The sequence below is a fragment of the Blennius ocellaris genome (assembly GCF_963422515.1).
Source record: "Blennius ocellaris genome assembly, chromosome: 1".
NCBI lineage: Eukaryota > Metazoa > Chordata > Actinopteri > Blenniiformes > Blenniidae > Blennius > Blennius ocellaris.
Window position 1 is genome coordinate 26,848,123 of NC_137650.1, and position 15,925 is coordinate 26,864,047.

At 39.8% G+C, this 15,925-nt stretch overlaps 3 protein-coding genes across 3 annotated transcripts; 2 read left to right on the forward strand and 1 right to left on the reverse strand.

Annotated features, from left to right (window-relative positions):
- Positions 1-471: 471 nt before the first annotated feature.
- On the reverse strand, positions 472-3,719 carry rrad (Ras-related associated with diabetes). The gene is made up of 5 exons (XM_080502123.1): positions 3,643-3,719; positions 3,008-3,398; positions 2,255-2,328; positions 1,926-2,130; positions 472-1,551 (listed from the first exon to the last, which is right to left on the reverse strand). The coding sequence occupies exons 2-5, from the start codon at positions 3,378-3,380 to the stop codon at positions 1,274-1,276; spliced, it is 930 nt and encodes a 309-aa protein (XP_080358249.1). The 5' UTR covers positions 3,381-3,398; positions 3,643-3,719; the 3' UTR covers positions 472-1,273.
- Positions 3,720-5,665: 1,946 nt separating this feature from the next.
- LOC308130841 (ATP synthase F(0) complex subunit C3, mitochondrial-like) lies at positions 5,666-8,436 on the forward strand. The gene is made up of 5 exons (XM_080497334.1): positions 5,666-5,731; positions 6,036-6,128; positions 7,220-7,291; positions 7,493-7,692; positions 8,064-8,436. Exons 2-5 carry the CDS (start codon positions 6,090-6,092, stop codon positions 8,176-8,178), a joined length of 426 nt encoding a protein of 141 aa, XP_080353460.1. The 5' UTR covers positions 5,666-5,731; positions 6,036-6,089; the 3' UTR covers positions 8,179-8,436.
- Positions 8,437-9,618: 1,182 nt separating this feature from the next.
- nsun3 (NOP2/Sun RNA methyltransferase 3) lies at positions 9,619-14,408 on the forward strand. The gene is made up of 6 exons (XM_080501192.1): positions 9,619-9,804; positions 11,264-11,367; positions 11,459-11,967; positions 12,231-12,385; positions 13,059-13,180; positions 13,606-14,408. Exons 1-6 carry the CDS (start codon positions 9,664-9,666, stop codon positions 13,937-13,939), a joined length of 1,365 nt encoding a protein of 454 aa, XP_080357318.1. The 5' UTR covers positions 9,619-9,663; the 3' UTR covers positions 13,940-14,408.
- The last annotated feature ends 1,517 nt before the right edge of the window (positions 14,409-15,925 follow it).

Sequence of the window (15,925 nt, forward strand, 5' to 3'; positions counted from 1 at the left end):
GGCTAGTTCTCTCTGAAAATCAAGATACAGGAATTACTTTTTAATTCCAGCCTGCAGAAAATCACATCCATGACACAATCAGAGTTGACAAACATATAGGTTAAAAATGATGCTGTGAAATTAGTGAAATGACCCTAACTATCAATACTAATTTCATCAAAGCAGTTCTAACTTACCTTCCAGCTTAGTGGTGTATGTGCTCTGTCTGAGAAGAGTTGGATGAGTGTAAATTGGATGGAAAAATTGCATACTTGTACCCCTTCAGTGGATTAATGGTTAACACCTTCAGAAAAACATGCTTAACTACCATGTTTCCTTCCTTTAAAACCAATGGCCAGTGAGGTTCCATTCCACTGAATCCATCAAATGAATATTCATGATGAGGTGTAAGCCACTTGTTTTCTAGTGCACTGTGCATGAACACACAACTTCAAGAGAGGGCAGATTCCATGATTAGATTTTAGATTTTATTTAGAAAAGAAAAAGGAAATCGACGTAAACAAAGAGTTTTCAAATCTCATCAAGGTTCACGAGACTAATATAACTTATTGCTTTACTCGTACATTCACAACCTGAATTCAATGTTTTGGAACAACATAGAATAGCAGAGGTTTTCTCGAAGCTTCCACCAATCCTCAGTAACTTGGCAGGGGCACGAACCTGCGTACCACATTTCAAGTAAACATGACTTCAGACAACTTAGCAATGTGATCATTTACCTTACCCAACAGAGCAATGAGATGTATGTTGCATGTCAGCATCATTCATGGTATAATATATACATGAATCGCTTATAATAAAGTAGCACAACGATAACCCAGCAGCGAGGCGATTTTTGCAACTCAAACGAAAATACAAGCCATTGTAGATTTCTCATTCAAACTGATCATATTATGACAGCAATATGTTTATGGCAGACCGTAAAATAAAATAAAATAAAATAAAATAAAATAAAATAAAATAAAATAAAATAAAATAAAATAAAATAAAATAAAATAAAATAAAATAAAATAAAATAAAATAAAATAAAATAAAATAAATGCTTCCAAACCCCCATGCAGATTATTATCATTACCATGATATGACTTTATAATGCCAAAAATGTCATTTTTATTCATCACACCATTGTCTGCTTTAGTTTTGGTGTCTAAAAAAAACCCAAAAATATATTTCTGTACAGCTCTATTAGTCCTTTTGGGTTAGTGTTAAAACACACACAGCATCTGGTCTTCAGAGGCCAAAGAAAAAAATGTCTCTTCATCCCATCTGTTCCTCAGAGAACCGTCAGGTCATGGCAGGATTTTGACTTCTGCCTGAAAGCCATTTTCTTGTTCTTGCGTGCAACCATGCGGCCCAGGAACCGTTTAGCCTTCTTGCCAATGCTCTCTCTGCGCCTGCAGTTGGCCATGCGTCGAGCGTTCTCCTCCTTGCTGTCTTTCCTCAAGCGGATCTGTCTGACAATACCCTCAAACAAGTCGTGCACGTTGTGGTGAAGCGATGCAGACGTCTCGATGAACTTACAGTCGAATACCACGGCACAGGCACTTCCCTCTGTCATCCAAACAAGAAGAAATAATGGAAATCAGAACTCTGAAATTTGCACATTTAAGACAATACATTGACACATTGATATAATTTTGCTGTCAGTGACAATAGTGGATAATCTTGTTAAATTTTTAAAATGAAGTGTGCTGTTTGAAAATACGCCTAATTGCATCATGAAAAGTCCAATTTATAAATATAAAATGTGTCCTGACCATGTGTCCTGACTTAAGAGTTCAGAACAACTAACAGTTCCTCATGATTCGACTATCAGAGGTCACAAGAATTAAGTTTAGATGGTAATTACTTGACATTTCAAATTCCACTTCACCAGACAGTTGCACAAATTAGACACAGTAATATGGATATTTTTGCAAACCTACCATCTACAGACACCTCTCTGGATCGCACCAGGTCACTCTTGTTGCCCACGAGGATTATGGGAATGTTCTCTGACTGTCTGGCCCGACGCAGCTGAATACGGAGCTCAGACGCCTTCTCAAAGCTCGACTTGTCTGTCACAGAATACACAATGATGTAGGCGTCTCCCATCCTCATGCACTGATCCTTCAGCCACTGACTGTTGTCCTTCAGGAAAGAAATAAAAAAGATACCAGATTTAGTATCGTATGTGATCAATCTCATCTTTTCACAAATGTCTATTGAACAATGTGAATGGACGGGCATCTCATATATAATATTCAATCCTCACCTGTTCCCAGATGTCGTACAACAAAATGGATGCTTCTTCTTCGTCCACCATAATAGATCTGTCATAAGTGTTTCCTGAGGGGGGGAGAGAATTGTGTTACACATTAGCAGAAAGAAGAGACTCGTGCTCATGCAATCCTTTTTAGTAGAGACGTGTTATCGCCTTTTCATACTCTGATAATGGCAATGTTTTCCATTTTTAGGGTGAAAATTAGAGCTAATATAATATTTTATCACTACAGTTGTGTTTCCCTTTCACCGTATGCTATTTAATGCATCTCTGTCAGCTGTACTACAGAGGCCTGGAGCCTCACTGTAGATGGAAATAGCAATAATCAATGCCTGGACACTCTTGCGTGCGGTGATAAGGACCTGCTTTTTCTATGAACAAAATCTGTAATCTCCATCGATAATCTTATAATATTATTTGTGTTCAGACAACTTTTCAGTAAGCAGTTTATAAATAGTTTAAATATATATATATATTTTTGGTAAACATGGTTGTTGTGTTATATGATTAACACAACAAAAAACTGAAATGATATACCTTCTCAGAGCAGCACATCATTTTCTTTTTTACTTAAATTTCAATAGTATATATTCATATAATTAACTCTGCATTGTTCAGTGTTATGCACACTAAATTAACCTTCCACGGGCCCAGTCATCAGATTATCTTTAAAGGCAATGGACTTCTGCCTGAGTGTGTCTACATTGGTACGCGTGATGACTCATCTTCAGCATCACCATTTACCTGCTTCATCGCAGTCGTGACCAGCATCTTCATCCCCTCCAAAGACGCGCGCCAGGCTGGTCTTGCCGACTCCGTGCTCCCCGAGGAGAACCACCTTGTACACCTGGGATTCCGCTTCGCTGCCGGTGGAGATGACGGAGTCGGAGGAGTCAGACGCGCAGCTCCCCCGGTGCTGCTCGCTCGGGGAGTAGGACGTGCAGCGCAGCAGGTTGGACAACTCGTCGGTTTGTCCCGTCTGTGGCATCGTGGCGCGCAGGTCCCGGTCGTCCACGGGCATGCTCCTCCTGTGCAGATTAGGCAGATTCATGGGGAACGGCATGCTGCCTCTCCTTTTGTCCATATTCCGCAATTTGTCGCCTTTGTTCAAAGTCATTGTGCTGAAACTGAGGATCTGTAAGGAGAGAAGAGCCGTGCGTAAATACGCGACCCAATCACAGTGAAATAGCCATTTCAGCGGACCGACGAGGCTTTTAACACCATTTTTTTTAATCACTGGAAGTCAAAGGTTAAGTGTGTCACAATAAAGAAATGTATACACAATTTTACGGAACATGGTATTACCACGTGCTATGAAGCTCAACATGAAACAAAACTATATCTTCAAATCTGACAGTTAAAAAAAAAGAAACACTTACTCGGCGCTGGCAAATAAATCCAACGAAGGAAATCCAGTAATCCTTATTTCAAAAAGTTGTGATCGAAAGGACAGCTTTGCTTGAGTCTGAGCAGAGTCTCTGCTGAGCGTATTTATACAGGGCTGGAGTGACGTCTGCAGGGATTCGCCCCGGAGAATCACGTCTCCGTTTATTATAGTGGTGCGTAATAGCAACATCACACAGGAGGGGGAGTATGACTGGAAGAGCTGAGGAATCTCCCTTCCGCCTCACCAAATGGAGCTTTCTTTGTGTGGGGGCGGCCAGAGATGAATCTTTGAAGAGGGGAAGCCCACTTGAAGCTGGGGCATGAATATTTTATAATAATTCAACAGACACATTTAGGCATGGTGGAATATCCACATCACGATGCACGATGCAAGATGTTGAGGTGTTTCATCGAGAGAGAGACTCTCGACATTTTGCTGAAGCTGATGGCCAGCTTTGAGGTTCATGTGATCTGCAAGGTGCAGGTCAAAGCAATAAGCCTGTGCAATGCGTTTGACATACTATAAAGTATATCTTAAAAAATGTCACATAGACGTAAAATAACGACTCACAAACGTGCAAAAGGTGTGCCTTATTCTCTGATTTACATTACATGAATATGTTTCATATATATTTTTTCATATTAAAACAGAAAACACGTCGTTTATCAAATACACATGATTTAACGAATTATGTGTGACATAAAAATCACACACGATGCATTTAATCACCATTCTTTCCCAGCTCCCCATCCTCACAACTGACAGACACACTGCATCCACAAAACCACCCTGCAACCAGCTGAAAGGACTGACCCAAAGCTGTATGGTAATGATGGCAGTTTTTTTTATTTTTTATTAATTTAATAATTTAAGAAAATGATTTTCAAATGTAGAGGGTCTGGAAAAAAATCTATCGTAGACCGAATGCTTTTGTTTAAGTGAATTTCTCTAATTGCATCTTTGCATGTGGCAATCTTTGATCCAACATTGTGTGTAGATTTTCTTTTATAAAATGTGACATGTCAGTCGTGCTATTTATACTTGCACGATTTTTACTGCCACGATGTTGCCACCTGCTGTATTGCTGTGTGTGAAACAGTACATAACTATTCAGAATTTTGAATATCGCACAAGCTGCACGGTCAGAATTCATTTTATGAACGGATTTGAATAAATGTTGCATGATGTGCTGCTGTCCCCTTGTGGCTTTTAGTGTGACATTACAGTTCAGTATATATCACATGGGCTACATTATGTGATGTATACTGTAGCCTATGTATAGATGTTAGTAATATTTACATTTTTCCTAACTCTTCAGCTTATATTTGACTCATATTTGAATCAGAATCACCCAAACCTACATTGGTTTGTTGTCCTTCATGGAGCAAAACTCTCTCCCTCCTTTTCTTTATGTATAGAATCATTATGAATCAAAGTAGCATTTAAACTTTGGAGACACATGTATGCTATTACTTTTAATGTTCTTAAGGTTTAAAAACAAACAAACTCGAGAGCACATTACTATACGCGATTGTAATGCAAAAAGCGGACACTTTTAATATTTTTTTTTTAAACAACGGTTTTGACCAGAGGCACACACATTGATGGGAAATCACACAGTGAAATAGTCTTGGCAGTGTGCAAAACTATTCATTTTTTGGACAGTAGCAAATGATAAATTATAGCTTTTGATCATGCAAGTATCAAATAGTCCGAACACACATTGTCCCCAAAAAAGGTACACATATTATCAATATCAAAGTGAATGAAATCACACTTTCATTTTTTAATCAAATGTTATCACATCCATTTTATAAACGGTCTAAACCTTCACCATGCCCAATTGTCCTCGTTTGTCACATATGTTCTACATATTACTGATAATATGCTCTCTTGTGAAATATCAAAGTGTCCTGCAGGGGTGCTGATCAGTGTTGAGCAGTTTGTTTGTAAAAAGGTGATCTCATTCAATTCGTTCGGAGGACTGCAGCACCCTCTGCTGGACGCCGGAAGTCGCTCCTTTCAGACGCGTCACTGCGCATGCTCTTTCCTCCCGTGTGTTCGACCTCTACTCCAAACCGGTGAGAACTGCTAGCCTCCTCTGTCACAAACTGTCTTTCACGTTAATATAACACCGTGACGCTTCTCTCTTGCTCCGTGTCTTTGTGCTTCTACCAACCGCACGGTCGCTCGGCTGTTCGGTTTTCCGGTTTGTCGATTATTAGCAGCATTGTGCGCTTTTGCCGTGACCTTACTTGTGCGTCCGTCCAACTTTGCACACTCTGTACTTTTATTCTGTAGCAGACGATCTGCAGCAGCAACGAAGATCAGCCGCACTTTGTTGCGTCCCGTTTATTTATTTATTTATTTATTTTCCCCCCACAGGCTTCGGGCAAACACCAGCTGCTTCGGTTGACCTGACCAAGACGTCTCCTCGTAATGTACGCCTGTGCTAAGTTCGTCTCCACGCCCTCTCTGGTGAGTCACTATGAATGAAAGATCTCTCGTCAGCCGGCATGTTTTCAGAGCAATCCGCGACCATACTGAGCTGTGCAGCCTCCCTTTCCCCTCTGCTAAAGTCAAAGTCAGCTAGTGCCCCCACCTGCAAGGACGTCCTGGTTTTACCAGGGAAAAACTCGACCCCAATCCCATGTTAAAGCCCCCCTGCAACATGTTGCTTAAAATGTTCCCAGCTGAGAAGAATAAGCCATCCTAAAGTAGAAAAACTTAAATTAAACCCAATTGTACGGTGTAATGAAATGCTCTTTCACACGAGTTACAGCATCACAATTACCATTTGTGGAAATAAACGATTACAACTCTCCACTTGCTTTTCCATGCAATGTCAATTTATGCACACGTATTATATAATTTACACTGTATAATCTACTTTGCTACTTATAAATTTACAAGCTACTACAATGTGTGCTCTCAATTTGAATTAATATTCAAAGACCTATTAGCTATTTTGTGGACAAAAAAACCCCCAAACTTATTCTTGATGTAAAATTCTGGCTTTATACATTTCTTCACAACACAAGCTCCTATACTTCTTGTTTTTTCTGAGCACAAACTGAATGAATGTCTGCCACTGATGATCCAAGTGAATGTGGTTTTAAAAAGTAATTCATGCTTTCAGTAAATAAATTAGCTTGTGCTGCACATTTGACTGCTTTTGGTATCCACCATCTTCACCTGATTTACCATACATAAACATGGTGGTGATGGCTGCCATGCAAGGCACACACACAACGTAGGGAGCAGTATAATTCAGCTCCTTGCTCAGGAACACTTCCACACCTGGACACGAGAAAGAGAATTAAAACTTCAAACTGGTGTTCAACCTGCCTGTTCCACCGACTGAGCAACAACGGCCCAGAGTAGCTTCTGAGAAACGTACTGTTTTGACTGCAATTCGAGCAATATAACAGAATATGTACAAAATGTTAGTACTGTTTCTACCCTCAGATAATTAGTTAAAATGTGACTGCTGTTTTCACCAATTCAATTCAGACCAAAGCATCTCTGTCTCAACCAAATATGTTGTTGTTGTTTTGTGTTCTATACAGGTCCGTGCTGGATCTCGGGCTCTGTACAGACCTCTCTCTGCAGCCGCAGTGTCAGATGGCAGGAAATCAGACGTGAGTAGCCATCAATGGAAAAGCGTGATCATAATGCTGTTACAATTGCTCCCCGAAGAGGAGGAGCACTCTAAAGTGATCACATGTCCAACAGTCTTCTTTGCTTTCTAAACACACTGAATCACTCGTTCCGCATCCAGTTTAAGACGGTCTTTCTTTGTAATTGTTAAAAAAAAAATTTGTTGTTGTTTTTCTTTTCAGACCGCTTCCCTCCTGGCACCACAGAGCAGCGTCGCCTCTCAGCAGCAGCTGGCGGTACGAGGATTTCAAACCAGCGCTGTGAGCCGTGACATCGACACCGCTGCGAAGTTCATCGGCGCTGGAGCAGCCACAGTGGGAGTGGCTGGATCTGGAGCCGGAATTGGAACCGTGTTCGGCAGTCTTATTATCGGATATGCCAGGTGAATTTAAAAACACAGTACTTCTGATTATAAGGACACATATATTGATTATTTCCTCCCCTGCTTCCTGACTGCAATACGATGGCTCTGAATCCTGGTCGAGGTGTTGCACCACCTCATATGTGTATGTGCCACGACATCCAATGCTTTGGAGAGCCATTTGTTAGAGGCATGTGCATTGTAGCGGCAATTACACATAAAGGCAACCAGACATTTCACAGTGAATCACACAGTTCACTCATCTACATCTTAAGTCTTTGTTACAAGTATTACACCCTTGACAGGAAACTTTGGAGGACAGTGGGACTGAAGTGTTTTAAGTTTACTTCTGACCTCAACTGTGGCTCATACGCTCCTCTCTTTCTCTACAGAAACCCCTCCCTGAAGCAGCAGCTCTTCTCTTATGCCATTTTGGGATTTGCTCTTTCTGAAGCCATGGGTCTCTTCTGTCTGATGGTTGCATTCCTCATCCTGTTCGCCATGTAACCTGGTTGAGCGCCTGCTGTGACAGAATACACCGCGATGTTAACGAGAATTAGCCCGGGGGTTAATCTCAGCCTCCTTTGTTGCTTATTCTCGTCCATTTAGTGGTTTGTCATCGATTGTGAATCCACCATGTACGAAACTGTTATGAACCCAGATCACTTTAATGAGGGTTTGTCAAAATATTGTATATTTACTCTAAAGTTTTTCTTAACAACAAACGGGCAACCATTAACATCAGTAAAACTTTTAATTCCTCAATGTGTGTCTGTGCATATTTTTATGGGAATGTGTGTGTGTGTGTTGATACGGCGCGCATAATAGTGAACCTCAAAAACCTGGATAATGGTTTCCTTACAGAGGTGGGTGAAATAAAAAGCCTTTCATGTGTCTCCCATAGAGATTGTAATGTATGATATCTTTAACAGTTGTGATACTTTTTTTTTCAGTTTTGTAGGAACTGGTTTTAGATGAGGGAGACTAAAATATACTGTGAGTAGCTGTCCTGGTTTTTCTTTTCACTCAGTTAAGAATCGGTTTGTTGAAAAAAGTCAAGTCACCTGACAGTCAAGTTGTCACCAGGTTTTAATTTGCCTGTTTATACTAAACATTAAAGTAAAGCAGCAAGAAGGTAGTTTCAATAGTACATTTGAAAATAAGATTACATATATAGATTAAGTTTCAGAAGGAACTTATTTATTGTAACCTGCTCCATGTGTATGTATATACTGTATATATAAAAACAGTTTGATGCCCTGTTTACACAAAGTTTTCAAGTAAAAATGTAGCGTTTTGAAAATGCTCCAACTCCATGTAAACATGGGGAAACAGTTTTTTCTGAAAGGCACATGTGCCTTATGGCCGAAGTAAATAGTTCTTCTACATATGTGCAAGTAAATGGACAAAAACAACAATGGTGACCTCCAGAGTGACATGACTCCCAGTCCAGATTCTCCTGGGACTTGGTAGTTATATAGTTGAGTCTCCTGTAATAGCAGTCCAACCTTATAATTAATCATTCAGTATACTTTATTACTATATAGTAATTATGAAATTTACTATAAGGCTGCCTGCTTTCCTGCATACCAGTTATTCAGTCTTCATTCCAAATGGAAAGTCTCTTATCTATGTATCTATCACAAATAGACAGCCATAATATCCATGGTACTGCACAGGTAAGTATTGCATGATATTTACTTTACCAAGAACATTTCAATAAATGAATGTAACAACTTAAATTCTAAGATCAATTTTGAACCCTCAGTTAAAGTAATTGAAAATTATTCTGCGTAAATTGGTTTCGTTTCTCAGGCGGAACTGAAGTTCGGTTCATACTGCGACACGGGCATATTTGAAAAACGTACCTAACAGTAGCTCATTCTTACTGGTGTTTTTCGGACCGCAATTTGGCGTTTATTTCTTTTTTATTTAAAGTTTGACACGTCGGCTTTGGGGCAAAATAGAAGACTTCATGTTTTAACGTGTCCAATGTACCACCTCTGTCAGTTTTTGTGGAAAATTCGCTTTAAGACTAAAACGCCTTCGGAGAGGTTGTGTCAATGTTGTTGTCACACGGGTCCACGAGTTGTTTTACAATCCATTCAGAAAAAAGACGGACGGAATTCCCAGGTAAACACGCAGTGATATGTGCTTCTTTAGAAAAGGCTTTGCATGTTTATGGTCCCTGGGAAAACACTGACAGCCCCACTCCTTCTATAAGAGTTCCTTCCACTTCAGACAGGTGAAATGTATAGTTTTTCCAAACTCGTGAATGAAATCATAGGCTTGATCGTGTTCATGTCAGTCATCATGTGTCAGTTCATTACAGAGAAAGCGCTACAGTAATCCGCACAGCATGTCTTTTTAAACCTAAGTATTTTACTTTACCAATTCCATAAAGTGCACACACAGCATCCTTGTTTTTTCAACTTTGTATAAAACTATGTACCGTTGAAACTCTTCTGCTGAAATGATTCACACTGGTCGAACACAATTAAGTTTAATATCTAAAATCTGAAGCTGCCGACGTTCCTTCAAAGACTGAGTTAACACCTCTCGTCCACCAGGGGTAGCTAGTGTCTAATATACAAAATCGTCGTTCATTTAGCCCAGATCAATCAAGCCTTATCGACTTTAGATTGCAGATTTTGTTTTTTGTTTTTTCACTTAATTTTTTTTATTGATTTTCAACATGACATAATATACATTACACACCCACAAAACGATTTTTCTCCAAACAGATTCTTGTCTGGAAACTTTTAAAAATAGCTTTCTGAGTATTATTATGCTTTATCTAACTACTGTGGTTTGTCATGTAGTCGTCCAATTATCCAAACCTTTTATATAATGGATTATCTTTTATCCTTAAAATGTAGGTCGATTCCTCCATCAAATAAATATCTTTCACATTATCCAGCAACTTTTGGGCATTTGCATTAAGCCAATTCCTGGTCATGATTTTCTACCTTGCTGCAAGCCAAAATTTGTGTCTTCTCTCATGAATATGTCTTTAATTTTTCCCAGGTAAACAACAGGGAAGGAGGTCTTTTATGTATTTTATGTATGTATTTTATGTCCTAAAATAGTTTTTATAATATTGTTTATATTATATTATTATTATATTATTGTTTTATAATAAGTTTTTTCGAAATTGTACACATGTGAATTCTCCACATCTGCAAATCCACACTTCCTCCATCATTGCTGAGGACAAGGCTCTTTTTATTTTTTTTATTTTTGGTGTTCTAAAAAAAAGTATAGTCAAATTATTCCAACTGAATTCTATCCAAGTTGTTGAACGTGTGGATGGACATTGCATATCACACATTTGTTACCATTCTTCTTCATTTCTTTCAACCTTTAACTCAGTTTCCCACTTTTCTTCAATGGAAAATACGCCGAGGTGTAAAGTTGCAGGTCACATTTAAATTCCTCAGTTGTTCTTATAAGCAAGTTGGAATGTTTGAAACCTTTGACGTTTAGTTGTAAACACACTCTACATAAACGTCTGTGAAAGTAACTGAAGTAGCAACAATTCACTTGTATGTTCTTGTCAAGGCAACATTTTCACATTGTTCCTTTGTAACAGGTGACAAGGAAACAAAAAAAAGAAAGATCATCATGTCCAGCAGTGCTGGATTTATTTGACCGGCAGTACAGTGAGGAACTTGGAGATCTATGGCCATCTGCAAGGTGCATTTTGTCTGGGACAATTACTCCTGTTGTATTTACGCACAGACATTATCTTCAACTCTGCTTCGCTGTTGTCACATTTCTCTTGCAGAGCGGTGCTTCTGGACCCTCACTCCTGGCAGTATGGCGTCATGCTCAACCGCTTCAGTGCCGTGACAGACATCACACAGATCCTTCGGTCCCAAGGCTTTTCCACATTATTGCTGCAAACAGATGTCTCGGTGCCACTTCAGCGTGGTTCCTCCGTGGTCTCAAATTGTAAATATCAAGAAGGAGAAGACATTGCTTTGTCATCTTGTGACGCCCTTAGTGAAACCGCTCTCCAGTCTCACAGCAGCTCTCCTGCTCTCGGTCAGGACCTTCAATCAGAGCTGACACCCAGTTTGTCCATTCCTTCATTACGGTGTTTCGTCCACTCCTGTCCACTGCGGTTTCCCTCTCAGGCACACAGGCCTGGCCAGCTGAAGCAGTACTATCTCCTGAATGCTGCCTCCCTGCTTCCAGTGCTGGCTTTACAAGTCAAAGACGGAGAGAAGGTTTTGGATCTTTGCTCCGCCCCTGGAGGCAAAGCTTTAGCCATATTGCAGAGTGCAAACCCAGGTAAAACACACATTTCCCTACAAATTATTTTTGCTTGAGTTTTTCTTTTAACTGACTATAAGTACTGACTATGTGTAATAAAACTCATGTTGCCATCACATTAAACGGCTTTCTCTGCGATAGAGGTGTTTGGTATAAATTCATGCAAAACTGTTTTATAGGCTATTTATGAATAACACGCAAATAATGGTAGTTGCTGTTATGATGGACCTATTTGCATTGAATGCTTGATATTCTTAATGGATTTTCATGCTCTGTTCCAGCACTTCTCTGCTGTAATGAACCAGATCCTCACAGACGGGATTGGCTTGCCAAAACATTGGAGTCTTTTCTGCCTCAAGCACTTCCCAGCAGTGTGATTGTGTCTGCTCGGGATGGACGGGCTTTTGGCCAAAGTGAAGCTGGTTTCTATGACAAGGTGCGCACTGTCCTAGGAATGTTTGTGGTGGCAAGCGATTGAATTCTGCCAACAGATTGAGGTGACACGCTGCCTTTTCAAAGACATGGTTTTAAATCAATGAGAACAGAAAGACTTTGAACAGAGGTTTATAAAACCAGCAGGAAATGGGAAAACACTTTATTCAAATTACAACTCAGAAGTAGAGGACAAATGGCTCAGAGGAATCAAAGGACTCCATGGGGTTGATAATAGAAATAAATATAAAAAGAGGAGAGTGTAATGCTTAGGAGTAAGGCACAGTGTGAACAAAGACTGCATCGCAAATAAATCATGTAAACAAACAGTACAGGACTTGTGCTTTTGTAATGATGAACCGGGGTTGTTAGTAGATTTTGTACCTCCTGTCTGAAGTATGAGCAGCTGCATTCACGCTATTTTGGCAGAAATTCTTATTCCAACTCAAATTACTTTAATTTGTCTCTAGATGATTCAAGGAGCCTTGGCACAAATATAAAAAGTTTCCTAATTAGAAAATTATACCAACGTTCATTTGCTCTCGTTTTACTGTGATTATTAGTATAAATTGTCCTCTTCTCTAACTTTTGTTCTTTAACTTTTTCTGTAGATCATTACTTTCACAATGTTTAGTTGTCTGGACAGCTCACATTTCTCTCCCCTCCTCATGTCCCAGGTTTTAGTCGATGCTCCATGTTCCAATGACAGGAGTTGGCTTTATTCTCACAACAGCCAGCAGGGGGAACAGAGGTTGAAGGAAAGAGCCAAACTGCCTGCACTCCAGGCTCAGCTGCTTAAGTAAGTATAATGGCTGAGATTATAAAAAAAAAAAAAAAAGAAACACGGCTTAGAGTTAGTCCTTAGGTACTAATTTGAAATTTCTCTTTACATTTCTACCACACTATTATAACATAGGTTGGGTTATTAAGCATTAGAAGATGGTGAACGTTTGGACATAAATGGATGATTTTTGCCTTCAATATGTGACACAGCTGCAAATCTCTGACAGGTTATAACATCATCAGATCAGTTAAAAGCAGTACATTCATTTGCAGAGTTCGTGAGGTAGAATTGTGACGTCTATGTCGCAAACATAATTTTCTGCACTTGTTTCCCAGCTGTGGCTTCATTACCCACTTAGAAACAAAACACACGTTTAAAGTGTGTGCGAATCAATTTTAAAGCATCTTGATATAAAGTGCCGTATTTGTCTCCTTTTCCAGGTCTGCTCTGTCGGCGGTGCGTCCAGGGGGGATCGTGGTGTATTCAACGTGCACGCTGTCCAGTTTTGAGAACTTTGCTGTGGTCGAGTCTGTGCTGAATGACTTTCCCGGGGCTGAGCTTGAAGACTTGTGGGATGAGGTTGCTGTTCGTTTATCTCGGTACTTTGCATTTAGTTCTCACCCTGGTCATGGGCAGACAACTCATGAGCCTTCCCTGCAGCCACAAAACAGCACCGGGTCTTCTTATCACCGCAGACTCGGTATTCTAGTGGTGCCTCAGCCGGGCAAGACCTGGGGACCCATGTTTTTGTGTCGGATTAGAAGGAGGAAATAGCGTCAACGTATGCAGAAGAGATTACCAAAATGAATATGTTGAACTTAAACTTTGCAATGATGCAAACCACATGCAGTCTGCAGATTTTACAGATAATCTTTGGAGGCATGTTTTCGTCCACTGCATACAGGTTTATAAAGCAATGTCGAAGATTTAATGCCAATCATTGACTGTCAGTGTTGCATCTGCAGTGTTTGTATCTCGTAGCTGCTGGCTGCTTTGTGTATGTGGGTGTGTTGTGTGAAAAAGTAAATAAAAATAGCACACGCTCACATCAGTCATACTTACCTTCAACAATTTGCTCCGAAGGCAGCCCTGTGCCAGCCTGCTTCTAATTGTTACATAAAATCAATATTTTTATCATAAAGCTGCACCTATATTGACAGAATGAAGGAGACGTTACAGTTAAGCAGTGAATCTATAAGAGTATCACACAAATCTGCAGGTACACTCAACTTTATAAAGCTTTATTTTGAGTTTTGTCTCATTGTGATGATTTGAGCTCACAGGTTTAGTTCCGTCGAACTGATTTGATGGGAGAAGCTGATTTCAGCACAAACATCAACGTGGACCATTTAGCAGCTTCAGAACCAGATATTCTCCATGCAATGGAAGAGCCACACAGATTTAAAGAAAGGACTAGGTACGGTATATTTCATTAATAAAGAAGCACATTGCACAAACCAATTAGCAGCATTTTAAGTATTGATAAAGGCAGTAACAAGTAATGATATTGTCAGGATAAGCATCTGCAAACCACTCTCCCCTTATTTATGGTCTTTTTTTAAATATTAGCAAACAGAAATTGTATCTCACCTTAGCTCCTGCCTTTACTTCCTGAAAATAACCAGGAAGAGCATCTTGCAGCAGATAGACACTGTGGCACTGCATAACTGAGAGCGCTGTACTGTTTCAGTATTGAGAAGAAAAATATCAATCATTGCAACTGTCCAATAAAAACAATCCTCAACAGCATGTTATAAAATTCTTACTGTAGATATCGGCGACAAGAAGAAAATATACACGCATGAACAAAATTGTTGGTAACCCTCTGTTAATAAAAGACAAACCCACAATGGTCACAGTAAGATCTTGAATCTTACAAAGGTTATAATAAACAAAACATTTATGAAAATTAAGCAATGAAAATCAGATATTGCTTTTGAATTGTGGTTCAACATAATTACTTAAAAAAAACAAACTCATGAAACAGGCCTGGACCAAAATGATGGTTCCCTAATCCTAATATTTTGTTGCACAACCTTTTGAGGCAATCACTGCAATCCAACAATTTCTGTATCTGTATAATCCTGCACCTCTCAGCAGGTATTTTGACCCACTCCTCATGAGCAACTGCTGTTGTCTCAGGTTGTCTCAGCCACGTCTCAGCCACAGAACATAACAGAGGCTCCTTCATGTTTCACAGTAGGGACAGCGTTCTTTTCTTGGTATGCTTCATGTATGCGTCTGTGAACATGGAGCAGATGTGTCTTGCCACGAAGTTCCACTATTTGTCTCGTCTGTCCACAGGACGTTCTCCCAGAAGCTTTGTGGCTTGTCAACATGCAGTTTGACAAATCCCAGTCTTCCAGTTTTATGATTTGTTTTGAACAGTGGTGTCCTCCTTGGTCATCTCTCATGAAGTCCACTTTGGCTCAAACAATGATTTGACACTGATGCACCTTGACCTTGTTGTTCTGGGCTCTTTTGTCGCCATACGTATTATCCGTCTCTTCACTTTGTCATCAATTTTCCTCCTGCAGCCACATCTAGGGAGGTTGGCTACAGTCCCATGGATCTTAAAGTTCTGAATAATATGTGCAGCTGTAGTCACAGGAACATCAAGCTGCTTGGAGATGGTCTTATAGCCTTTAAAGTTAACACACATTTCCTTTCTAATCCTCTGAGACAACTCTCTCCCTCGCTTCCTCTGGTCCATGTTTAGCGTGGTACACACCATGTCACTAAACAGCACAGTGACTACTT

Bases quoted from the DNA above. Each gene is read 5' to 3' on its own strand.
- rrad (XM_080502123.1), bottom strand. From the start codon at position 3,380: ATGACTTTGAACAAAGGCGACAAATTGCGGAATATGGACAAAAGGAGA. The intron at 2,329-3,007 runs GTAAATGGTGAT...TCCCCCCCTCAG, and splicing joins TCACGACTGCGATGAAGCAG to GAAACACTTATGACAGATCT. The intron at 1,552-1,925 runs GTAGGTTTGCAA...TTTGGATGACAG, and splicing joins CAGAGAGGTGTCTGTAGATG to AGGGAAGTGCCTGTGCCGTG.
- LOC308130841 (XM_080497334.1), top strand. From the start codon at position 6,090: ATGTACGCCTGTGCTAAGTTCGTCTCCACGCCCTCTCTG. The intron at 6,129-7,219 runs GTGAGTCACTAT...TGTTCTATACAG, and splicing joins TCGTCTCCACGCCCTCTCTG to GTCCGTGCTGGATCTCGGGC. The intron at 7,693-8,063 runs GTGAATTTAAAA...CTTTCTCTACAG, and splicing joins CTTATTATCGGATATGCCAG to AAACCCCTCCCTGAAGCAGC.
- nsun3 (XM_080501192.1), top strand. From the start codon at position 9,664: ATGTACCACCTCTGTCAGTTTTTGTGGAAAATTCGCTTTAAGACTAAA. The intron at 11,368-11,458 runs GTGCATTTTGTC...TTTCTCTTGCAG, and splicing joins GATCTATGGCCATCTGCAAG to AGCGGTGCTTCTGGACCCTC. The intron at 12,386-13,058 runs GTGCGCACTGTC...CTCATGTCCCAG, and splicing joins AAGCTGGTTTCTATGACAAG to GTTTTAGTCGATGCTCCATG.